The following is a 26,084-nucleotide window of genomic DNA, read 5'->3' as shown; positions in this document are numbered from 1 at the left end:
AACAACCAAAACCGTGAGTAAGACGTCGAAAATCAAGACTCACGAGAAGTCTACAAAAGCCCAGGGGACGCCACCGCCAACAGGCCATGGCTTAACCCGAAAAATAGGTGACCCATCCACGGCACCGAAAAAGGGCATGCTGGTGTCGAAGTCATCCGACTCCGGTCGAGATACCGCCACACAGCAACCTTGGAGCCGAGACAGCGGCTCCGAGAAACTTCGGCACAGAGACAGCGGCACCGAAGAATTTCGGCACCGAGACACCACGCCAAAAACAAAGAAGGTTTCTTCGGAGCCTAAAAAGACTTCCGAAAAGGTTTCGGTTCCGAAACAGCCAGCCTCGGAGCCGAAAACTAGTTCCTATACAGAGGAACAAGGATTAACCTCCCAATTACATAGATTTGGAGAGGAGCTTCAAGCTGTAGAGCCTGACTAAACGCAAAGAAGACTTCATATTCATGAGGACACAGGGAAGATAACCACTCTTCCCCCAATCAAAATAAAAAGGAAACTTGCCTTTCAACAAAAGGACAAGCAACCACAGGCAAAGGTGGCAAGGAAAACAACCCCACCACCGTCTCCACCACCATCAATACATGCATCACCAGCAACAACTCCACCACTGATGCACTCACCAGCTCATACTACAATGAGTCAGGATGATCCCGATGCATGGGACCTCTACGATGCTCCAGTGTCTGACAATAGCCCAGACTCCTATCCTACAAAACCGTCACCACCTGAGGACAGTACATCCTATACACAGGTGGTCGCAAGGGCAGCCGAGTTTCACAATGTCTCCTTACATTCGGAACCAATTGAGGATGACTTTCTCTTTAACACCCTATCCTCCACCCATAGCCAGTATCAATGCCTTCCCATGCTCCCAGGAATGCTAAGACATTCAAAACAAATTTTTCAGGATCCAGTTAAAGGCAGAGCCATTACTCCAAGGGTGGAGAAAAAATATAAGCCACCGCCCACAGATCCAATATATATTACAACACAACTAACACCAGACTCAGTAGTTGTGGGGGCAGCTCGTAAGAGCCAACTCTCATACCTCAGGCGACGCACCACCTCCAGACAAGGAGAGCCGCAAATTTGATGCTGCGGGAAAAAGGGTTGCAGCACAAGCAGCAAATCAGTGGCGTATTGCCAATTCACAAGCACTTTTGGCAAGATACGACAGGGCTCATTGGGATGAAATGCAACATTTCATCGAACACTTACCCAAGGAGTTCCAAAAAAGAGCGCAACAGGTGGTGGAAGAGGGACAAAGTATCTCAAATAATCAGATACGGTCTTCCATGGATGCAGCAGATACAGCTGCAAGGACAATAAACACTGCAGTCACAATATGAAGGCACGCATGGCTGCGCACTTCTGGGTTCAAACCGGAAATCCAGCAGGCTGTGCTCAATATGCCGTTTAATGAACAGCAATTGTTTGGGCCGGAGGTAGACACTGCCATCGAAAAACTCAAAAAGGACACTGATACAGCCAAAGCCATGGGCGCACTCTACTCCCCGCAGAGCAGAGGCACATTTCTGAAAACACCTTTTAGGGGAGGGTTTGGAGGTCAACCCACAGAAACCACAACCTCACAAACAAGGCCTACCTACCAGGGTCAATATCAGAGGGGAGGTTTTCGGGGGCAATTTAGAGGGGGCCAATTCCCAAAAAATAGAGGAAAATTCCAAGGCCCCAAAACCCCTCAAAATAAGCAGTGACTCACAAGTCACACACCCCCATCACATAACACCTGTGGGGGGAAGACTAAGCCAATTTTACAAACTTTGGGAGGAAATAACAACAGACACTTGGGTCTTAGCAATTATCCAGCATGGTTATTGCATAGAATTTCGCCAATTCCCTCCAAACGTCCCACCGAAAACACACAATATGTCAAAACAACATATAGATCTTCTAGGACTAGAAGTTCAAGCATTGCTACAAAAGGACGCAATAGAATTAGTACCAATTCAACAAAAAAACACAGGAGTTTACTCACTGTACTTTCTAATACCCAAAAAGGACAAAACTCTGAGACCAATACTAGATCTCAGAACACTAAATACCTACATAAAATCAGACCACTTTCACATGGTCACATTACAAGACGTAATCCCACTGCTCAAACAGCAAGACTACATGACAACATTAGATCTAAAAGATGCGTATTTCCATATACCAATACATCCTTCACACAGGAAATACCTAAGGTTCGTATTCCAAGGAATACATTACCAATTCAAAGTGTTGCCATTCGGAATAATAACTGCGCCAAGAGTTTTTACAAAATGCCTGGCAGTAGTAGCTGCACATATCAGAAGGCAGCAAATACATGTGTTCCCGTACTTAGACGACTGTTAATCAAAACCAACACGCTAAAACAGTGTTCACAGCACACAAAATATGTCATACAAACCCTTCACAGGCTAGGTTTCTCCATCAACTACGCGACGTCACACCTTTTGCCGTGTCAAACGCAGCAATACTTAGGAGTGGCAATCAACACAGCAAAAGGGATTGCCACTCCAAGTCCACAACGGGTTCAAACATTTCACAAAGTAATACAGGACATGTATCCAACACAAAAGATACAAGTCAGAATGGTAATGAAACTACTAGGCATGATGTCTTCATGCATAGCCATTGTCCCAAACGCAAGATTGCACATGCGGCCCTTACAACAGTGCCTAGCATCACAATGGTCACAAGCACAGGGTCAACTTCTAGATCTGGTGTTGATAGACCGCCAAACATACATCTCGCTTCTATGGTGGAACAGTACAAATTTAAACCGAGGGCGGCCTTTCCAAGACCCAGTGCCACAATACGTCATAACAACAGATGCTTCCATGACAGGGTGGGGAGCACACCTCAATCAACACAGCATCCAAGGACAATGGGACATACATCAGAGACAGTTTCACATAAATCACTTGGAAATGTTAGCAGTATTTCTAGTGCTGAAAGCATTTCAACCCATAATAACCCAAAAATACATTCTTGTCAAAACAGACAACATGACAACAATGTATTATCTAAACAAACAAGGAGGGACACACTCGACACAGTTGTGCCTCCTAACACAGAAAATATGGCATTGGGGGATTCACAACCACATTCGCCTAATAGGACAATTTATTCCAGGGATTCAGAACCAGTTGGCAGACAATCTCTCTTGAGATCACCAACAAACCCACGAATGGGAAATTCACCCCCAAATACTAAACAATTACTTTCAAATTTGGGGAACACCTCAAATAGATCTATTTGCAACAAAAGAAAACTCAAAATGCCAAAACTTCGCATCCAGGTACCCACAAGATCAATCCCAAGGCAATGCTCTATGGATGAACTGGTCAGGGATCTTTGCATACGCTTTTCCCCCTCTCCCTCTCATTCCATATGTAGTAAACAGGTTGAGTCAAAACAAACTCAAACTCATACTAATAGCACCAACATGGGCGAGGCAACCTTGGTACACAACACTACTAGACCTGTCAGTAGTACCTCATGTCAAACTACCCAACAAACCAGATCTGTTAACACAACACAAACAACAGATCAGACATCCAAATCCAGCATCTTTGAATCTAGCAATTTGGCTCCTGAAATCCTAGAATTCGGACACTTGCACCTCACACAAGAATGTATAGAGGTCATAAAACAAGCTAGGAAACCTACCACTAGACACTGCTACGCAAACAAGTGGAAAAGATTCGTGTATTACTGCCAGAATAATCAAATTCAGCCATTACACGCATCTCCAAAAGATATAGTAGGATATTTACTACATTTGCAAAAATCAAATCTAGCTTTCTCTTCCATAAAAATACATCTCACCGCAATATCAGCTTACCTACAAATTACTCATTCAACTTCACTATTTAGAATACCAGTCATTAAAGCGTTTATGGAAGGCTTAAAGAGAATCATACCACCAAGAACACCACCTGTTCCTTCATGGAACCTCAACATTGTCTTAACAAGACTCATGGGTCCACCTTTCGAGCCCATGCATTCTTGTGAAATGCAATACTTAACGTGGAAAGTTGCATTTTTGATTGCTATCACATCTCTAAGAAGAGTGAGCGAGATTCAAGCATTTACCATACAAGAACCATTTATTCAGATACATAAAAATAAAGTAGTTCTAAGAACAAATCCTAAATTTTTACCAAAGGTTATCTCACCGTTCCACTTAAATCAAACAGTAGAATTACCAGTGTTCATCCCACAACCAGATTCTGTAGCTGAAAGAGCACTACATACATTAGACATCAAAAGAGCACTAATGTACTACATTGACAGAACGAAACTAATTAGAAAAACAAAACAACTATTTATTGCCTTTCAAAAACCTCATAGAGGAAATCCAATTTCAAAACAAGGCATTGCTAGGTGGATAGTTAAGTGTATTTAAACCTGCTATCTTAAAGCAAAGAGAGAGCTGCCTATTACACCAAAGGCACACTCAACCAGAAAGAAAGGTGCTACCATGGCCTTTCTACGAAATATTCCAATGAACGAAATATGTAAGGCAGCAACATGGTCTACGCCTCATACATTTACCAAGCACTACTGTGTAGATGTGTTAACTGCACAACAAGCCACAGTAGGTCAAGCTGTACTAAGAACATTATTTCAAACTACTTCAACTCCTACAGGCTAAACCACCGCTTTTGGGGAGATAACTGCTTACTAGTCTATGCACAGCATGTGTATCTGCAGCTACACATGCAATCGAACGGAAAATGTCACTTACCCAGTGTACATCTGTTCGTGGCATTAGTCGCTGCAGATTCACATGCGCCCACCCGCCTCCCCGGGAGCCTGTAGCCGTTTAGAAGTAGATCTTGAACATTTGTACATTTGTAAATATATTACTTTAACCTTTGTTATGTACATACGTATTCATTCCATTACATGGGCACTATTACTAACATACACAACTCCTACCTCACCCTCTGCGGGGAAAACAATCTAAGATGGAGTCGACGCCCATGCGCAATGGAATCGAAATGGGAGGAGTCCCTCGGTCTCGTGACTCGAAAAGACTTCTTCGAAGAAAAACAACTTGTAACACTCCGAGCCCAACACCAGATGGCGGACTGTGCACAGCATGTGAATCTGCAGCGACTAATGCCACGAACAGAAGTACACTGGGTAAGTGACATTTTCCATATATAGGTATATACAGTTAAAAAAAAATCAAACATTACAGGGGCGCATTTTTAAATGTATAAAACCATAGAAATTCAGCTGTTATAGTTAGTTATTTCAAGTAAGTATAACTCATGTCCTGAGGTAGATATAACTCGCGCCCCCATGCACAGTTTTCCCATCAATAAAGTTACTGCAGATTTTACAGTGATATTATACATGATGTTATAAAAGTTGTTATGAGTGCGGTAATATCTGGGATAATTAGCAGTGCATGCGGATGGCACAAGTTATAGTTACCTTAGGGCATGAGTTATAGTCACTTGAAATAACTCCAACAGCTGAATTTCTCTAGTTTTGTGTGTTTAAAATGTGAGCCTAACTAGAATGTCTCTGTTACCTTTGTGTTTTTCTGTGAATTTCTATTTTTTTTAATATAAAGTGATTTTAATTACTATACGTTCATCCAACCACCGTCGCTCACAGCCAAAGGCTGTGCATGGTGGAGGTTGGCCGCAGGGCCTGGCTGCAGCCAACCCCCTATATCCACCCAACCCTGTGCCACGCACTTCCTGTGGCCAGGCCCTGCGGCTGACTCCCTATAACCACACTTACACACGCGACGCACGGACTTTGGCCATGTACGGGGGTGTTGGCCGCTGCGCCTGGTCGCAGGCCCAACCCTGCAGCCTACCCCCACATTACTTATGAAGTGCCTCTTCATTTGTTGCAGATGTGATCATATTCCTGTGCATAAAGAACACGTCTCCAAAATTGGTGTGAAACACATTTGAAGGGTCCTTTTAGTGAGCGGTCCATCTTTCTTGGAAAAAGGGGGGGAGGACACGTTGCATATCACTAATGTATATGGGGCATTGCCAAACCGGAGGGCTGCAAGGCCATTTCACATAACTGTATTTTTTTTTTTTTAAAGGATAACACAATATGTGGTTTCAGAAGCAGAAAGAACTAATTCATCACATTCGCTACATGAGATATTGCGCTCAAAAAAAGCAAGGATACAAACAGCCCCTTTAAGTTTTACAGAAAACATTTTGCGGTGGAAATGCAGAGAAAACACCTTTGCTTTTTTTCTGTGAAACGAACATCGTGCCACAATGAATTCTGCCCTGCTGATTTATAAATTAAGAAATAGCAGGGCAGACCAATTTTTTTTATTTATTTTTTAACTTTGGGGAATGCAGGGGGAGCCTCAGGGCCCCCGTGGTCCAAGCCAGCTTCTGGGAGCAATAGTTTGATCTCTTTTCTCTGCTTGCGAGTCTGCAGGCAGGGAAAGAAATGTCAATTTTCCTTCCTTCAAGCAGTAGCATTTTCACAGATCCCATTGCTGGAAGCATGGTATTTACTTGGTGGGAGCTGTCACATCTCCCATCAAGCAAAAGCAGACAGGTACCTCAGAAGGTAGCAGGAGCTAGCCCTGGGGGGTGGCGGTCCCAAGGGCCACATATGGCTGCAGGAGGGGGGCCATGCATTCTTTCAAAAAAACGAAATTGGCCCCGGGGAGGTAGTGGTCCCCAGGGGGTCTACGTGGACCACCTTTTAGCCTTGAGGAGTTGGCGGTGCATGGGACCTGGGAAGGGGTCCACGTCCCCCAACCATTTTTTCTCATTTAGTCTCGGGGAGGTGGTGGTCCCCGTAGCCAGGGGTGGTCCACGCAGCCCCTGTATATTCCTAAAATGTAGTCTCAGGGAGATGGTGCTCCCCTGGGCCTGGGTGGTCCACGCACCCCCCCCCCCCCCCCCTATCCATTTTCAAGAAAGCCCAAGGGAGGTGGCGGTCCCCAGGGCCCTGTGGGTCCGCACGACTTCCCCGCATAGTTTTAAAATGTAGCCACGGGGAGGTGGTGGTCCACGGGGCCCGGGTGGTCCACACAGCCCCCCGATGCATTTTTAAGAAATCGGCCCAGGGAGGTGGAGGTCCCCGAGGCCCCTGGGGGAGGGGAGTTCATGCGGCCCCTGCATAGTTTAAAATGGAACCCCGGTGAGGTATTGGGCCCTGGGGCTTTTAAGAACCCTAATGGCCCCTCCTTAATTATAAAAATAAGGTTGGCTCCGGGACCTGGCACACCGGGGGCAAAATTAGAAGCAGGGGAAATGCACTTATTTTAACCCCCTTTTTCTCACCCCTTGCTTGACGGATCACTCCAAAATTATCCATGCACAACAAGACCCAACTTGATACTCTCTTTGGAAAATTTCATGAAGATTCGTTAAACGACACTAAAGATATAGCCAAGTCAAATGCTTTTCTATAATAACTGGATCCTAACTATAACTACCTACTTGCAGTAGGTATAGATTCACTGCAAAGAAAAAGGTTAGACGGACGTTATAGTTAGGTTCTGAACTTACTCATACGAAACCATAGAAAGTCAGCAGTTATAGTTAAGAGTTATTTCAAGTAACTAACTCGCGCCCTAAGGTAACTATAACTCGCGCCTCGCCATGCACAGTTTTCTCATTAAGAATTTTATTGTAAATGTTGCAGTGATAACACCAAAGATGCCATACAAGGTGTTATCAGTGATACAATATAATTGGAGTAATCAATTTTTAACGCAAAGTAATTTTAATTACTATACATTAATCCTACCACAGACGTGGTTGTGCACTGCAGGGGTTGGCCGCTGCGTCTGGCCTCTGGCCTGGCCCTGCTGCCAAGCCCTTATAACCAACCCGCCCCGCACTGTGCACTAAATGGGGGCCTTGTGCTCAGTGCATTTGACAAGCGGTGATTATAGGGAAAGTCTCTATATTTCATGGGGGAGATTCTTCCTGTCCCACTGTCTGTAGGAATTGCCTGAGAAGTGTACACCACTCTGGGGAGATATGTAATCTGCAGGGATGACAGACCTCATCATAGTGAAGTGTTTACTTCTTGGCCCTTCCCCACTTGTGCATCGCTCAATGCCAGGCCGCCACCGATGGGGCAGTCGAGATCAAGTAGTTCTGTGCTCTCCCATAGAGTATCATGTATTGACTGCCAGTAGCTTTGTCTGGGCTGAGCAAGACTATAGTATGTGTGTGAGAACTGTGTCAAGAGTGTGACTCTGGGCACTGCTGGTCTGCGCATTTGGAAAGTAGCGGTTCAGTTGGGCGAGGGAAAGGTGCGTCCTGTTTAGTATAAAGAATTGGATATTTTTGAATTGGCGGTTTCAGGACACCTGTTATGGGAACTCTAATGCTTGTTCTTACTCCTTATCATGAAGTACTCTCCCAATGTCATCTTCCCATTTATGTTATAGTGTTGTGAGTGGAATATCCGTGAGCTCATGAATGCCTTTATACTGCCATGTTATCTGACGACAGCCATCACCCTTAGTAAGTATGTACGGTCTGTAACGCTGGTTGTGTGGGGGGGTTCCATCCCTGATGCACCCCAGAGGATGCGAAAGGTGATGTTGAGTTGGTTGTGGCTAAGGAATTGTCCTGGCGGGAGGCCATGATCGAAGGTGAGGGACTGGAACTAGGTCCCACACAGTGGTCCTTGACTGGTTAGTCCAGGATCGCAAATCTCTAGACGTATATTAGCACAGAAAATGAGAGAGGCTGATCAGAGGCATTGCTGGGGCAAATGCCTGAACTCTGCCTGTGAGACGGTGTATGCTGAGCAGACAGGAGTGTACCATTGCTATTTGTATCGGCCAGGGAGAAGAGGGGAAGACCCTTTGGAGAAGAAAGCGCTGAATTGTGGCTACTGATATGGTCCCTCGTTCATCACTGGCTTCTCTCATGTGACGCCCTGCTGTCCAACACAGCAGCCTTTGTAGTTGTGCTGCCAGAAAGTATGCTTCAGGCATTCAGCTCTCCTTTACCTAGTGGGAGCTGCAGTTTTTTAAGGGCGATGCAGCAGTGCCCGTTACCCCCAAATGAGTATGCATAAGTTTGTTAAAGTACAACTTCGGCGGTATCATGGGTAAGTTCACAAAGTAACATTAAAGACCAGGCAAGAGGACCATCTTAGCCAATGCAATTTTTCCAATTAAGGCCAGAGGCAGGGGTTGCCAAAAGCGTACCAGTGAACTGATGCCGGCCATGACACTACAGAGTTTTCCCTCATAGAGATTAGACGATAAATGATAAAGGTGGACCTCCAGGTAGTGAATCGCCTTGTGACACTAGCAAAGTTGCGCGGTGCTGAGGCGTATGACTCGTGGTGGATGGTCCGGTCAGAGAGGATAGATTGATGACTTTGTTCATTTAACCCGTAGTCCGCAGCCTCAGCGAATGCGCTGAGGGTGTCGTGAAGCTGGGAGCGATCAGCTGTCACATCCTGGAGCTATAATAGTAGGACATCCCCTTATAAAGATACAGCGTGTGTTCTATCTTCTAGGTGTATGCCCCAGTCCCGGCCCTCCCTGTTCAATCGAATGGCAAGGGGCTCCATTGACATCGCAAAGAGAAGTGGGGAGAGTGGGCATCTCTGCCACATACCACAGCCTACCATGAAGGGGGCAGAGATGAGGCGACGCAGGCAAATCCAGGAGGATGGACTGGCATATAGTAGCCTGTTATAGGCAAGTAAGCGCTGCCCTATACACATGCCCTAGACCCATGTGGAAGTGTTACTCCCAGGACAACATGTCAAATGCCTTCTCTAGATACAATATGAGACAGGCGGCCCTTGGGAAGTGCCCCTGTACCCGGTCCTAGATGTGTAAAAGACGTATATTTTGAGAAGTGTTTGTGCCTCGGACACACCCGTTTTGCATCGTGTGTATAAGCTCAGGGAGGATCTGGCTGTACCTAGTGGTGAACATTTTCCCGAAGATTTTATAGTCCACCCTAAGGATGGTGATAGGGCGATAAGCCAATAACTGGGTAGGGTCTCTTTGAGGCTTGGGTTGAGACCAGAAGGGATTCCTGGAGGGATTACGGGAGCTCACCGAGTTGGATGTCTACCTCTAGTATGTCAGTGAGTCAGGGGCGAGGACAGAGGGAAAAGTAGCGTAATATTCAAAGGACAACCCATCGATGCCTGGGGTTTTGTTGTGGGCTTGTGCAGCCTCAGACATCTTGATTGCAGTATCTAGGGTAAGTCTGATGGAGTCGGTAACACGCAGAAGGGTAATATCTGTCAAGAACGAGAGCAATGCGTCCGGGGAGGCAGACCATGGCGCCTGGTAAATAGAGGAGTAATATGTATGAAATGCTTGCATAATCTCACTGTGTGAGTACTAGTTCTACTGATCTGCTAAGCAGCTCTGTGACAGGACTGACTAGGGTATCTTGCTTGATCAACCAGGCTAGGAGATGACCAGTTTGTCACCCTCTCTGTGCACCTTGGCAGCATGGGCCTTGAAGATAAAATGCCGCAACTGCTCTAGAAGGGCTGTGTAGTTAGTATATGCTGCTGAGAAGGCTGGAATGGATGTGGGATCTTGGCTACTACTGTTGGTTTATCCATCGTCCGTCAGACGTCCATGATTTCCTGCATACAGATGCCTCTCGTTACCACCTTGAAGGCATCCCATTCAACGGTCCTGATGGAGGCAGTGCCGGGGTTTTTGGCGAAGTTCCGCCAGATGTGTGTTTCCTATATCTCATGAAAGATTGGATCTTCTAAGCAGTCTTACAGAAGCCACCACATTGGCGTAAGAAGGACCAGGGGCAGCCACCGCAGGTCTATGATGTGAGCGTCATGATCTGAGACAATAACCCCTAAATAGTCAAAGTGCCTGATAAGGGGAACTAGGGAAGTTGAGCAGAGGAACCGGTCCAGACACACATATAGTCGATGAGAGGCTGAGGATAAGGAGTAAAGTTTGATCTTAGGATGGAGGCATCTCCAAGGGTTAGAGAGGGACCAATAGTGTTCCTAACCCCTTAACTGGTCAGCCTGTGTATAATGGGGAGAGCGTAGCAGGGGAGGGTGTGACCTGTCCATGTCTGGGTCCAAATGCAGTTATAGTTGCTCCCCAGTAGCCAGGGCATCTGTGTCCTATGCGCTAGTGTGCAGGAGAAGGTGTCCCAGTTTGCTTCTTGGTCGACATTAGGGGCGTAATGCTGCCTATGAGTAGAGGCCTGTCTTCCAAGTTGCCCTCAAGGAGTACATATCTGCCTTCTGTGTCAATTATTGTGCCGGTCACTTGAAAAGGAGTTCTAGGCCTAACCCAGATCATGGCCCCCATGCATATGCGGAATAAGTAGTAGCATGAATGGTGCCCCTACAGTCTTTGCGCAGTTGTGCCATTTCCTCAGTTGTCATGTGCGATTCCTGTAAGAGGACTATGTGCGCCTGTAGGCGCTTAGCATAGGAATAAACAGCATATCTTTTCCTAGCTGTGTGCATGCCACGCACATTGAGAGTGAGGAAGCTGATATCAGGCATGGGAGCAGTAGTTGATGTAAGCAGGTGTGCACCCCTCGAGTGATCGGAAGTTATGCATGGAAGGTCCTATTCCATGAACCAACTGACCTGTGTCTTGTTTAAAATGTAAGGTCTGCCTGCTGCAACTGCTGAGAATGTAGAAAGGCTCAGGACCTCAAAACCTACAATGTGGGAATTATGTAAAGCCCGTCTGCATTGCCTGCCATGGAAAGGGAAGAGGAGTGGCTATACAAACTTGTGTGGGAATTGGGGAAACAACTTGAAAAAGCCTACTAGAGCCTGCAGTACGGCCAAACTGAGCATAGTCTATTGAGCTCTAGAGGAATGTGGGGGTGCGGTTAAGCTCTTGAGTGGAAAGTGGGACCAGTGTGCCCTGCAGTGTAAGGGCTGAGTGGTCCGAGACCCAAGAAGGGCCACTGGGTGCCCTGGACCCCCCTCTAGAAGGAATGCAGAGTGCAAATACAGACGTGGCAGGTGGACCAGTGAGTCATGCAATTGCAATTATGTGTAAGGTGTGGTCTCCCTTTGGAGTGTCATAACACTAGGCAATATACTAAGCACATGAATAATACTTGGACAGTGCACGCCCGTCAGGAGTATACAATAGCTGGGGAAAGTAAAAGGAGAAAGAAATGGAGAGTGAAGCATTCAAATGAGAGTATCTGGCGTTTGGGTGGGTACCAGTGTAGGAGTCTGTGAATCACAGTGAGAGTCATCAGAGAGAGGGTGTTGTCCTCTGAGGAGAAAATGTGCAGCCTCTTATCATCTGGCATTGGCACCCAGAGTAGCCACTGTTTGTAAGGTCCACCTGTGGCCCTAATTAGGATGGCCTCCTCACACAGTTTTCTCTGCTGCCGAGGCTTGGGTGGGGCTCGGGAGGGTTCAGTTCGTTCTGGGAGGTGACCACCACCATATCATTTCACTCGGTCCCAGGCATCCTTCGGGTCGGTGAAAAATGTAGAGGTTCCAGTGGTCATGATTTTAAGGTGGGCTGGGATCAGAAGTGATTACTGAACCTCCAATTGGCGAAGGCAATGTTTGACCTCCAAAAATGATGCTGCACAATACGGGTGTAGTCCGGAAGTAACATTTGACCTTGTCCTCTACCAGGAGCGGATCAGCCTGTCAGGCGGCCCGCAGGAGAGCAACACAGTCTCTATAGTGGAGGAGTTTCACCAACATGGGATGCTGTGGGGTTCCGGCTAGGGACGGTGGGCAGGGACTCGATGTGCTGTCTCCAGGGAGAAGGGGGTGACATCAGAAGATGAGGTGAATGTCTTCAACCAGGCCTCCAAATAGGAAATGTGGTCTTGTCCCTGAATACTTTCCGGTAGCTCCAGAATCCGTGTTTTACTTTTTCACCAGCGTCCTTTTGCATCCTCTGCCCTGTTCTCAAGGTACTGCACACATTCCTACATGTCTCGAATTACCACCCGGTTGTCTTCGGCCACTGTTTGGAGGGCATCAAGGGATGTCTCACCATCAGTAACCTTATCCATGAGCTTGTGGTGATCATCGCGCAGCAAACATAGTTCTGAAGCCAGTGACCCAAGTTTTGTTTCCATAGAAACTCTGAAGTGTTCTATTGCGGCCAGTACTTTGTCCAGTTTGTCTGACATGGAGAGTTGTGTGGTGGAATCTGATAACGGTGTGTCTGGAACCACGGAGGAGGTATCTGCAGTGGTAGGAGTTGATGCTGGAGTGGAGGAGTGTAGTTTTCCCATAGTGGTTGGGGCACGAGGGCCAAAGTGCGGCCCGTGGAGGGAAGGTCTGTGAGGGAAGTCACAAGTCCTTTCTGTGTCCTAGGGGAGAGGAGCGCATAAGACAGTGTGTTGCCACCAGCACCGACAAGAGCTGTAATGTTCAGAGATGCTTTGATAGAGGTGGAGGTCAGCCAGGCTGTAACACAGGAGCGGCGAAGGGCTGGGGCAAAAGGTTGTTAGTGCCTACCCCAAGGTAGAGCAGTATCTGAGTGTGGGGCTACGCTCTATGGGGCTAAGTAGTGGATTGTCTACCACCTGGGCTCCCTTATCTGAGTGCCGAGGCAGAGGGTAGTGTGGATCCCTGTATGGATATAATGGAGTGAGGGAGGCACCAGGTGCTCAATTGAGGTGACCAACAAGGCACACGGGGTGGCCCAGGACTCTGGGGCTGCACAGCGTGAGCCCCCAGGGATACAGAATAGGGGGCAGAGGGTGTGGCCTATGTCTCTAGTAAGGGGCAGGCTGTGCAGTCACTCACCTCAATCCCCAACTGGGGTAAGCAGAGTCCAAGGGTGTCACAAGGATCCCAGAGGGTCAGAGTGAATTTCCTCAACTCCCACAAGGGTGTGCTGGATATCTAAATAGGTAGGAGGGCTAGGGCTCCACCCAGACTCTTCTTAAGGCAACAGGGCCTTCTGACCCGAGGCAGGTAGAGCGCCACCATGTCGGGGTTAGGCATCAGGTGCCAAGGCAGATATGGTCTGCACCGAGTTCTCCTCATCCTATACAAGCCCCAATCTGGGCATTGGCCCTGATGTCAGGCGAAAAGAGTGTGTTGTGACAGTTGGCAGCAGTACTGGCAGGGTGCTCCCCCAGGGCCTGCTCTCTCCGTGGTGAGTCAGGAGATCGTAACGGCAGTGGCTCAGCAATAAAGTGCGTCACTGGGCTCCTCCTCAGGTATGGGAAGGTGCTCCCCAGGGCCAGCTTATGCAGTGAGGATCCTAGGGCACGGCGCGGGCTGCTGGCCTGGCCATCCAGAGCTCATTGCAACTGCGCTATAAGCAGAGGCTGGGTGACTCCACATTGCTGAGGATGACGTGCTAAAGAGCCAAGGGGTAGCAGGGGGGCCTCACCAGTGTCCCACGTGGGAGTTGAGGAATGCTCTCGCAGGGCCGCTGGGACAGTCCCACGGTCCGCAGCCAAAGTCCAGAGTCACAAGGCCAATCAGCAGGACGATCATTGGCCAGAGGCAGACCCATGGGAGTCAAAATTATAACAGGTGGCAGTGTGGGGATGTCTCTATGCACTCTCAGCGGCCACTATAATGGGTCTTTGACCAAGATAGAGGCTGAGGGTGCGGGCTGGAGGAAGGAGCACTAGCGAGGTGCATCGGTCTTCTTGACCAGCTTGGTCATGCCCCCGTGAATATGTCAGTCAAAACATTACATTTTCAAACAAAAAAAAAAAACACAGAAATTCACCACTTATAGTTAGCAGAGCTGACTATAACTTGTGTCCCCATGCACTTCTTATGACCTCACATCTGACCTCACCTTTGCAGGTGCGTTTTAAAATTGGCCACGATTATCAAATGTTACACCTAGGTAAGTATATTGCTTTGTAGTGTCTAACTTCTCTGTCCTGTGTCCATTAACGGTGGGTGATCAGGAATTTCAAACTTCCTATAAAGATAAAGTTCCCTATTAGTAAGGTGGCAGAACTGCAAAATAAGAGGGCTTCCAGACTGTTAGGGCACGTTTGTTTTTTTATGTGTTAATACTGCAGAAAGCCAGCTCCAGTCTGATTCCTTTTGCAACTTATCTTCATCAGTCTTACTTTGTCTTTTTGATTGTTTACTAAATAAACCTTTTGCCTGAATTTTGATTTAATTTTTGATTATCTGGCCTGATTCCCTGTGCAGGACTAAGAGATTATAAATGGATAACTAGACTTCCTCAATTCTAGCTGATTTGTTTTGTGTGTGTGTTGCAGGTAAAAGTATTTCTGGGTACTGGGTTTTATCTTTGGTGGAATCTCAATTTCCCAATGATCAATTAATGACTTCTGTGCATACACTTTGTTGACGGTAGTGCTCGCATCCCAGGTCATTAACATGTTTTCATTGAAATGTGGACATATAAGAAGCAAAAATTCAACAGATTGTATATGACAATTTTAATGGTTCTTGGGGCCATATGTACAAACACTTTTTCCCAAACACACAGAATGGGTAAAAACCTTTGCTACATCTGGCCCTTGGTGTCTTAGTTGATTGCAGTTCTTTCATTAGGTTTCCCCTGTTTAATATATCAACATTCAGTTTGTAGGGTGGATAAATTAATAATTTATTTATATAGTTTGCAGTTATACAGTTGACATTTTGTGTCACTGAATCTTGATTAAATGAACTGTGCTGATATACTACATTAAAATTTGACGAACAATTTTCTGCTTGTTTCCTTGGTTGATTGTGTAAGTGTGTATTTCTAGGGTAGGAGGAATACTGTTGTCTACATCCATTTTTTAGCATAAGATATTAGGTTTGTTTCAGTCATGAATATGTGAATTGTTCTGTTGCTCAAACCGAATTCACTATATTACAGTTCTCAAGAAATTCAAGATGATTGCTAGTTTCTTCGGATAGATAAAAATTATACTTGGGCTCCTGTGAATCTTGCTTATGCTAATTTTCACATTTTCCTTCGGATTCGTTCCTGGAACGAATAACTACTGAGTTAAAAAATCTAAACAATTTGAGCCTTGTAGAGGTCTCATTAGCGACTGAAAGGAAGGTATTGCTTTTTGGTTATGGGCCTTTCGACGTCTTTTCCTCTCCCGTTTAGTCTTAGGTTTGTATACATCCACCAAATTTAAGATGAAAGCTACCTTTTACATTTTCCTCACCTTTTTCCCCAGACAAATCTCTCGTACAGATTTAACATGGCAATTTCTGAAAAATCCAACATGTTATGTATCTGCACAACATGGAATTTATTATGTCCAAATTGCACTTCTGGCTACTTATATCTTTGGTGTTTAAGGATTGAGCATGGTCATCTGGCACTGATCTTCCATTAAGTTTGTTAGATTGGGGTTCTGAAGACTTAGAATATAAAGTTGTTTTTGTGGGATGCATATCAGTGTCTTTATTAGGGAGTGTTATTATTTTTACTTCATCTACCAATGATTTTAAGATACACAGAAGACTTTTTAATTTGTTTACTATAGGTGAACAAGTACAAGACTTAATAGCCAGAGCGGTTTCCATTTTTGCTCAATGAAATAACTCAAAGTGCCTGAGATTAACATCAATTCCACCTATGCGAGTTGTTAGATTATGAAGTATGTCTACTTGTAGTTCTGATTTATCGGATTGTAGATTGAGAGCTTTCACTGTAGCGTCAGGGTACCCGAGTAATGAACAGCGAATAGGGGAGTTTGCAATTAGGTCTGACGTAGTGGCCAACGATTTGAAAGCTTTAGGCCTAAGAGAGGATGCTCTGGCTTTTGTAGGAATAATACTACTGATTGCACTAGTAGAGCTCGCATACATTTGATTTTCCTGTTGCTCCATTAGTAATGCCCATTGTTAAACGACACTACGCAAAAGGGAGTCTTTTGCCATCTGTTGCTCCTTACTGGTGTGATCCTTGTCTGGGTTAGTTGGTTGTGTAATCAGCTGTGAAGAATAGTGGTCCGATAATTAGTGCTCTGTGTTAAGTAATCAAAAGAGAGGACTGATTAATTAACCCCTCATTAGAAGTTTTTCATAGAATGCGGTGATGGTTTATTAGGTTGATGTTTGTTATTTAGATTTTGTTGGCCTCTTAAAGTAACTACAGAATGCTGCAGAATTGATGTATTTGGTTTGCAGCCTAGTCCCATTTTATACCATCCAGGAGGACCAGGTAGCTTGTCCTTTGTCCCCCTTTCTCTTCTATACTTGGTCAGTTGAGCTGCAACCGTTCTAAGACGTCAAGACTTCATCTTGGATTTTCCTTAGGTCTGGTCTTTATGATCCATTAACTGAAATAGAATGTGATCAGAAAAGGGGATATGATCCTTTAGAAAATAAGCTGTTGATGGGTGATTGATAAAAAGGGCATAGAGCACATGGAGGGTCTGGATATACTAGTGAAATACACTTTGCCTTTGTCCCAGCAAATGCTCCACCTTCACTGTGCAGTATGGGGGAAGGAGAGCACGGTGACATATAGGGGTTAACTAGTTCCAACCAAAAGTACAGACTGTGCCATTATTTGTTGCACTCTCTTCCCCAACTTAGGCCATTGTTTGTAAATAAAACATTAGTCTATACTTGATAATCTGTTTAGGATCCACTTATCTGCAGTATTGTTATTTTTAAATTCCTGCAATACAACTCTACCAGTGGTTCTATCTCTCCGAAAGACCAGGAGGCTAGCAGCCTTCATAAACAGACAAGAACACAAACGGAATTTGCTTGGTGAAACTGAAATAACACAAGGCTTCAATGTAATGCTGGTTCAGTTTCCAAATCAGTAATAAGAAGGCAGGATAATCCAATTCAATATCCACTAACTCAAATCAACTGCGCCACATTTGCATGGATTATGCTCAGCACAACACAGACCCCCAGTGGAGCCCACTACTCCTCTCTGCCCCCTTCCCTCTCGGACAACTGCTAAGCTGCCACTACCACATGCAACACTCACCAGCAAGCCTTCACCGCCAGTGAGATTTGCTGCTATTGGAGCTGGTGGAGAGCAGTGATGAATGACAGGGGGAAGAAGGTGGACAAGCTAAAGCAGTTAGAACAAAATTAATTGATGGCATGATAGCTGGAGGACAGCCCACAGGGCACAAATATTATTGGCTACTTCTGCAAGCGAGATGCTCTTGGAGCATGCCCCACATGTAGGGGGGGTTCTAGCCAACAGTCCCTAGACACACCAAGTTAGACTACAGAATCCTTGACCCATAGAGCTTAAATAACGTATAAGGCCACTACGACCAAATGACATCACAAGTAGAAAGTTAAAGTGAAGTTGGGTCTGTGCCCACATAGAAAATAAATATTGTGGTGCAAGCATTCATGTCTGTACCATTTTAAGATATGCAGATGTGAGAAATGATCTGCTTATTCTAAAAGTCTGCTTTGTTGGTGGCAGCCCCCTTTAAGGGAACCCATCTAGAGTGGCTGGTCAGCCACTAGGTTGGGTAGGAATAGCTTTATGAAAAAGCCCCACGAAAACAAAGGCTGTACACTTTGAGAAAATGTGAATGTAGTATAGATGGCATGGTAGGAAAAAATATTAACATGTCAGGGAGACTAAACATGTCGGCACTTTATTTGCACGTCAGGTGTCCTCCATCTCACGTGCATTGGCTGATGTTATACTAGACCTCCCTTCAATGCGTCTCTTTAAATGGAACATACAGCCCCTTTGGTCAAGTAACCTCTACCACACTGTCAGAGTACCCTATGTTGTCGCATTTCTTCTGCCATTTAAATGAAGGTAGACACTTCACTGCCGTGGCAGGCAGAATTTCACCAACCAAACTCTAAATCTAAATGTGGCTCAAATGAGCTGAATTCTGCAAAGTCAACCGAGTGCCTTTGACCATGTTGCTAGTTAGTGCCCATCCTTCTGTTGCTTTGACAAGCTCTCAGTGTATTTTCTGTCTTTGACTTGCATACATCTTATGCACTACACGTCCATGCCTAGAGCAGTCTAGAAAGACATGAGCACCACATTTTGCAAGCTGGGAATGTTGTGAGTACAATGGAAAATTGAGGCTTTACATTCCTAGTTCTAGAAGTGAAATGAGGGATAAGGTACCATCCTTATACAATAAATAGTGTCTCCCCTTGTGCCTTCAAAAGATTCAACTTACCAAATACTGTCTGTTCCTCATAGCCCTTGTCTACCTACAACTGTGATGTATCATAAGAGCTGTTCCAACTCATGCATGGGTAGGGGTCGGCCTTGTCTGTTTTCATCTCACGGATCAACCACCTCAGATCACTGACTTATTGGGGAATCATCCTTTTCTGCTCATGACAGATATATTCCACTTCTTTAGAGAGAAAGGCAGCCTGCTCTTCACAATCTGTCCTCAGTCTTCTATCTCAATGCTCAATGCTCATGCACACACACATTCTCATCATCATTCTCTACACACACATACACAGACACACACCCTATACCTCACCGAACCAAACGCACCATACCCTAGCAACTACATGTGTTGCTGTGAGCACCTGCCAGCTGGATTCAGTTTTTATTTTATGTTATGTGCTGTTAGTTGTCAGTGCCCCGACACCCACCACAAAGAAAAAACATCATCAACCTCCTATGGCTGAAAACCCTGCCATATGAGCATGTGAAGAAAAGGACTGGAGCTCAGAAATAGTATAACTGGGCTGAGTAAAGCAACGTGTTTGTAGTTTTAAGCAGCGTAAACTCAAGCCTTCAATGAAGCAGTGACCATTGAAGTTTCCTAACGGGTGTGATTGATGTTCTCAAGAGTAATCAAACATGTAGACACCACCCACAAGAAAGACACAGAATAATGCATGCCCTAAGTGGGAGCAATGTGAACATGAGAAGCCTTCAAAACATCTTACAGTTATACAGTCTGGATATACCCAAGTCTTGGGCTGTACAACGAAAATCAAGCAGAACAATCGATTTAGAAACAGCAGGTTCAGTGAAGACTTAAAGAATATGTAGAAGAGGTCAGACTATGAGAAGTCGGAAGTTAAGAACAATTAGCTTTATAGGCTAGGTCCCAAAGGAGAGTACCCTATTAAAATAGGATTGAGTTTTAATGTCTGAGTCAGTGCCTAAAGCTGCACATGAAGGACACGCTGGGGCCCCGAACCAGTGGCTCTATTTAGATGAACGACCCCTGGATCACGCACGCACGCACACCTACACCTGTCTATAGATGAATGAGTTGACAGTGATGGTGTTGTATGACTCATCTTGTTTAAATGTTGTGCTGCAGAGATGCAAAGGCATCAAGGTTAATGGAATGGTTCTAGCTTCTGTCACGAGTCCAGTAATGACTTACCCATAAAAAATAAAAACATGTGCTTTCTTTTTCCAGTGACTTTGAACAGCTGAAGAAGGAGCTTGATGACCTGGCCGAGGCGATTGAAGAGCATTACTTTCAGCCAAAGAAAAATAACTTGCAAGCAAAGACAGAATGAAATGAGCACGGTTGATTCCTTAAATGTAGTAAAGTGCAAAAGGAATAATTGTACACACAAAATAAAAACTATGGCCCATATTTATACTTTTTTACCACCGCATTTGCGTAATTTTTTGACGCAAAGGGGGTGCAAATGTACAAAATACAATTGTATTTTGTACGTTTGCGCCGCTTTTGCCTCACAAAATGACACAAATGCGGCGTAAAAAAAGTATAAATACGGGCCTATGTTTTTATGTGTACATTAATTATTTTTAGAAGATGGTGCTCGCATTTGACCTAAGTGCCATATTTTTATTCCATTCAGTGTCCTATTGGGTTTGTTTTATTTTTAACCAGTTAGCATTTCAAGAAGTGATCATTTATTTCCTACGGTATTATTTTCCATTGTGATTAAAATAAATGTCACAAACTAGGAAACAGAAATGCTCCTTGTCTTTATTTGTGCAATACACGTATTTTATATCGTAGCAGCTGTGTCTTAAAGGAAGAGAAGAGACGTATGTCTGCATTGGGACCAACAGGTTCAGCTGAAAGCATCAGTATTCCACTCCCCGCTTCATTGTCTCCAGGTCCCAACAGCAAGACATGGAATAAGCTTAAAGCCTTCGTTTCTATGGTTCATAGGCCTAGAGACATTCCAACCAGATGTAAGCACGACGCAACATATCTAGTGGTACATTCCGCAGCACATACATTCACAAGAACACCAAACCCCAATAACTTATTCTTCACCCAGGCGTCCACGTAACACTCAGAAGTATGACTAAGAAACTCAGGGCCTTATTCAGATCTTGACTGAGGCAAATACTCCATCATAAACGTGACGGATATCCTGTCTACCATATTACGATCTCATTATATCCTATGGAGATCATAATACGGTTGACGATATATCCTTCACGTTTGTGACAGAGTATTCCATCTGCCAGCTCTAAATCAGGCCCTCGTTTTGTTGGGAATCAGTAAAACCAATGCAAGTTTCCTTGTGAACTTTACTGCTTCCACTTCCAGCCTTGTCACTGTGGTGATGCCCTGTTGTGCCAGGCACGTTGCTGTTGACTGCCATGGTTCTTTCTTAAAACCGTATTCTGGGTAGTTGCAGAGAATTCTGAGAAGGGCAGTTGGATGCTGGTTGTGGCTGGTGTGCTTAACAAATAAGCTAACCTACACATATCTTTGAATGTCCAGTGTTGTTTTGCCGTGTGGTTTACCATCACAACTCTGGGGAGGGTAAGGGTTTTCACAGTTAACTTTTTCATCACTCTCTAACACATGTTTTTTAATCTTAACTGATAATGAACAAATAGCATAGCTTTTAACTTCCTAATCCACCTGTTCTAGTCTAAAGGTCATTCTTTCTTTCTTAACATTTCCAGGCAATTTTATCCAGACTACATTCCCATAAGATGCATTGACAATCCACCCCCATTATGGTTCGGAATGTCATATCTGTTTTACTGACTTTCTTGCTTGAATTCAGCAGTACTGCGTAAATCATTTTCTTCCCTTCGGATGTATCACCTATAAATATTCAGTTAGGTATACTTCCAGGATTAATCAGTATTATGACTTTTCATCCTCTCAAAACCTCAAACAGAGAAATCTTAGTTGTACAATGAGCAATATTGCAACAAGCCCACAAAAGTGCTCTTGTGGCATTGAGATATGATCTATTACCAGCAACAATTCAAAATGCACACTCTCCAGCCTCTTTGTTAGCCAGGTTAACCAAACCAATACTCTAGAACGGTACCAAATATGTTTCCCTTGAGAGACATTGTACTTCATTCCCAGAAATCAACTGTTACGAATTCTGGTAAGTGGGGAAACATTTGTGGATTCAGAGGAGTAAAGGAGCACACAAGTTCTATGATTTTGTTGAATTTAAGTGGTGATTTTACGAATGTTTGGACGTGATCTCTGTGGATTCATTTCCCACAATCTGCCTAGGAGGAAGAGTCAACATTCACAAGACGAGAAACATAAGTGTACTTTTTCTTCAAGGTACTAGAGGCCATTCTGTATCGAGAGTGGCAATGACAGCATATTCCACCTTCAAGCTTTGGAAAATAAGGCAGAAGACAAATTGAGTCTAGGGTTGGACAAGGCTTAGACTGCTGTTCCTACCTGCCCCAACGTCTGCTCCTTACCATCTACATGAAGTCTCTCTTAGGCTGCTGTGGTTGTTAGTCGAATGCTGTTACCGCAAGCACAGCTCACTGACGGTTTCTACTCTTGCATTTCTGCTGTACACAGACAAGGCGGAGAGCTGTGCACCATATTACCGAAATGTTCTGAAAGATTGTGATCTAGCACAAATCGGTATTTTTAATAGCATTTGCATACTGCATTGGTCAAATACTCACAAATCAAAAATATTCCAGGTTTTCTTTAAGTATCATTGTATTATTAATGTTTTCCACTCAGTTACATGGTAAGCCCAATTTTAGTCTAATTATCACAATTAATGGTGTGTTGGCAATGGTGTTCATTGCACAGATGGTCCACAAAACTTTCTCCATGGTGTTATATCAGTTACACTACATCAGTTATTTTTTCACCTTTACTTCCCTCCATCGTATCTTTTGGGGTCGCAGTTGCAACCAAGATTCCATTCCTCACTCTCAGTAACACAAATCATGCCTATAGTCCGTGCGGGAGAAATGAGGAAATTGTACTGCACTGTAAACCTAAATGATGCATATTTCTACATCCTATTTGTGAAATGTAGAGCGAGTACCAGAATTCAGAAGACCAGAACAAGGTTGACACACTAGCACTTCAGAGTGCTTCTCTAGCGCTTCAGTCATACTCTGATAGCTGTTGAGGTTTTTTACCTTCTCCCCCTACATTGATACTTGCTTACTGAGGAAGTTGTTTCATTTTGTTTTATTCTGAGCGCAACCAAGAGGCGCATAAACAATGGCATCGCACTAATAAGTTGATAAAATCTTAATAGAGATGTGTCTTGGAAGGTGTGATGTCTCTTAGACCCAAGATGAGGGTTCACGCAGACGCACGAAACGTCAAAGTTTGGGGAGCAGCACGAACATCAGCTAATTTCTAACACCTGACTAAGGGTCTCATGAAATAATCTGTTTTAAAGCAAGACTTTGGGTAATCCATTACATTGCAACCTTATGGGTCAGACTCCAGGATTTCAAATTTCACCTGACTTCTTCACTGATCGCCTATTGGTGTTTGGGATATGCTTCTTCCTAGACATGTGGGCAGCTGGCTGGTAACATAAATCTGTAGGACATGTAGTCATTAAAATTAGGTTTAAAGGTCTCTAAAATTGGGGTGTGACTGTAATCAAAATTTGATATCATAATGGATTTTTCAATTGTGGTCTTAGGTTTCTTTCCAACAGACTCACATATGCTTCATCCTGCACCCTTTATTGTTTGATGGTGGGACCCTAAGTTAGGCCCTTGTGTTCTTGATCTGAGCCTATGCACAGCTGTTCCCTGTGGTTACTGACCATTACGGCTGCTTTACTTATTGTGATTACATCGTGTGCCATGACTGTGAGCTATAGGCCCTGTCAATATAGCCACCATATACCATCTAGACAAATCTGTGCTTTGGACTCACACATTTGTTCTACTGAATCCCCCTTGTATGTGGGACATCCATCGAACTTCACGTTTTTTCTGTCTGCCACATCCCTCTGAGAAGGAGAGAGTTCATTGGTTACATAAAAAGAGGACTGTAAGTTTATACATAGATTGATATAAGGAGTTTCAGACAGAAGACCAGCTTTTTGTTATTTTCGCCAGTGCTAAGAAAGGAAGGACAGTTCAGAAATGAACTATGTCCTAATAGATCATCCTGTGCATAAAAATGTGTTACTCCCTGTCCAAGAAGGAGCTCTTGAGTTGTGTTTTGATGTTGTACATCTGCCAGACTGCTATTTGGTTGGCAGTCTACACACTCACTAGACATTTCTGTCTTTATTATAAAGTCTGCTGGGAGAACCATCTCACTTGCTCAGTTGTGCGGAATTTCCTGATGTATATCCACTCTTCAGACCCTCTACCGTTTAGGAGATACTGCTTTAGTGTCTATTCCAAAGGTGTGAAATCTGTCATTAAAAGAGCAACATTTTATGTGTCTTAAGCAATGCTGTTTCTGCTGGAGACTCTATAGCACCCAGATTTCTCACCATCATCCCTCGTCCTCATTCTTTAAAGTGGTCTTTTATGGTTCTGAAAAGGCTACAAGTTAGGTTTTTCACACTGCCTTGCTTATGCTCCTTCAGGTCAATCCACATTCAAGGGCAGAAGATTTTCAAGAGAAAACTGGTGTTAGGAGGCAGGTTTTGTGTCTATATACTGCTATGTGGCTACATTTCATTAGGCACTATCAAGCCGCTACAGGTTTCGCTGGTCCTGCCTACCATCATGCGGGAGAAATTGGAGAAAAGTTTCTGTATAAAGTCTGGTACTGGGGTATTGAAAAGGTGAGGAATCTGAGGTTAGCTAGAGTATACAACAAAGAGACTGTTAGCAAAAGGTAAGTAATTTGTTCTTTAACTTTCTTTCTTAAAACGCAGATACCCCAATGTTCTGTCCAAAATCTATGACCTCAGTTAAAATTGCAGACATCTAAATTGATATAATTTGTCTCTGGTAGGTCATGGTTCTTCCCCCGCCCATGACCTCTCAATCAGTAGAGCAATCATGGTGAGACGTTGACATATTATATGCCTAGAAGTAAGACATACAGCATTTGTAAAATGGTTTGCCTCCTTCTTTGGAATAGAGGACTTTTCCACGTGGAGAGAAAATATAGTGCTAAGCAAAATAAGAGCATTTCCAACCGAAATAAATGTGTTCTCCTAAGGCTTAAGCATGTGTTTTTTTGTGTACATTGCTTTGCAATCCTTATTGATGAGAATAACCTTGGGTCCTACCCTGTACACCTAGATTTATGTTTGGATTCCTCACTGGGATCCTGTAGTAAGTGAAAGATCCAATAATACTTTGTACAAAACTTTGTTTCATTTGGAGTTCCAGTCACAAAGTAAATGGAGACCTCAGCAAGCTCGTCAGCTGCCTCTGTTGTTCAACCAGTAAACCAAACCACAGTCAGCAGCACACACGTGACCATGGAACAGTCAAGTCAAATTAAAACATGTGCATCATAAGATGAAAATACAAATAGATTCCACATTCACCAGTGAAGCTTATCTTAAAGGTACAACACCTTCTCCTTTTCGGAAAAACACATCTATTTATATATATATATATATATATATATATATATATATATATATATATATATATATATATATATATATATGTTCGATGGCATGTGTAGCTGCAGATACACATGCTGTGCACATCCCGCCATCTGGCGTTGGGCTCGGAGTGTTACAAGTTGTTTTTCTTCAAAGAAGTCTTTTTGAGTCACGAGACCGAGGGACTCCTCCCATTTCGACTCCATTGCGCATGGGCGTCGACTCCATCTTAGATTGTTTTTTTTCCGCCATCGGGTTCGGACGTGTTCCTTTTCGCTCCGTGTTTCGGGTCGGAAAGTTAGTTAGAATCTCGGAAAAAACGTCGGTATTGTTTGCGTTCGGTATCGGGTTAGCTACAACAGATCGACACTGAATTTTGAAGAGCTCCGGTGGCCCTTCGGGGTTTT

At 44.3% G+C, this 26,084-nt stretch overlaps 1 protein-coding gene across 1 annotated transcript in view; it reads left to right on the top strand.

Annotated features, from left to right (window-relative positions):
* The window catches only part of PGM2 (phosphoglucomutase 2), a 252,015-nt gene extending 231,160 nt beyond the window's left edge, over positions 1-20,855 (top strand). The window contains exon 14 of the mRNA XM_069202119.1: positions 20,325-20,855. Within this exon, the coding sequence (XP_069058220.1) occupies positions 20,325-20,427 (103 nt within the window). The 3' untranslated portion in view covers positions 20,428-20,855. The remainder of the gene's footprint in view (positions 1-20,324) is intronic.
* The last annotated feature ends 5,229 nt before the right edge of the window (positions 20,856-26,084 follow it).

The sequence above is a fragment of the Pleurodeles waltl genome, chromosome 1_2 (assembly GCF_031143425.1).
Source record: "Pleurodeles waltl isolate 20211129_DDA chromosome 1_2, aPleWal1.hap1.20221129, whole genome shotgun sequence".
NCBI classification, from domain to species: Eukaryota; Metazoa; Chordata; class Amphibia; order Caudata; family Salamandridae; genus Pleurodeles; species Pleurodeles waltl.
The sequence above is the reverse complement of the archived record's forward strand: the minus strand, read 5'-3'. Positions and strand labels throughout refer to the sequence as shown.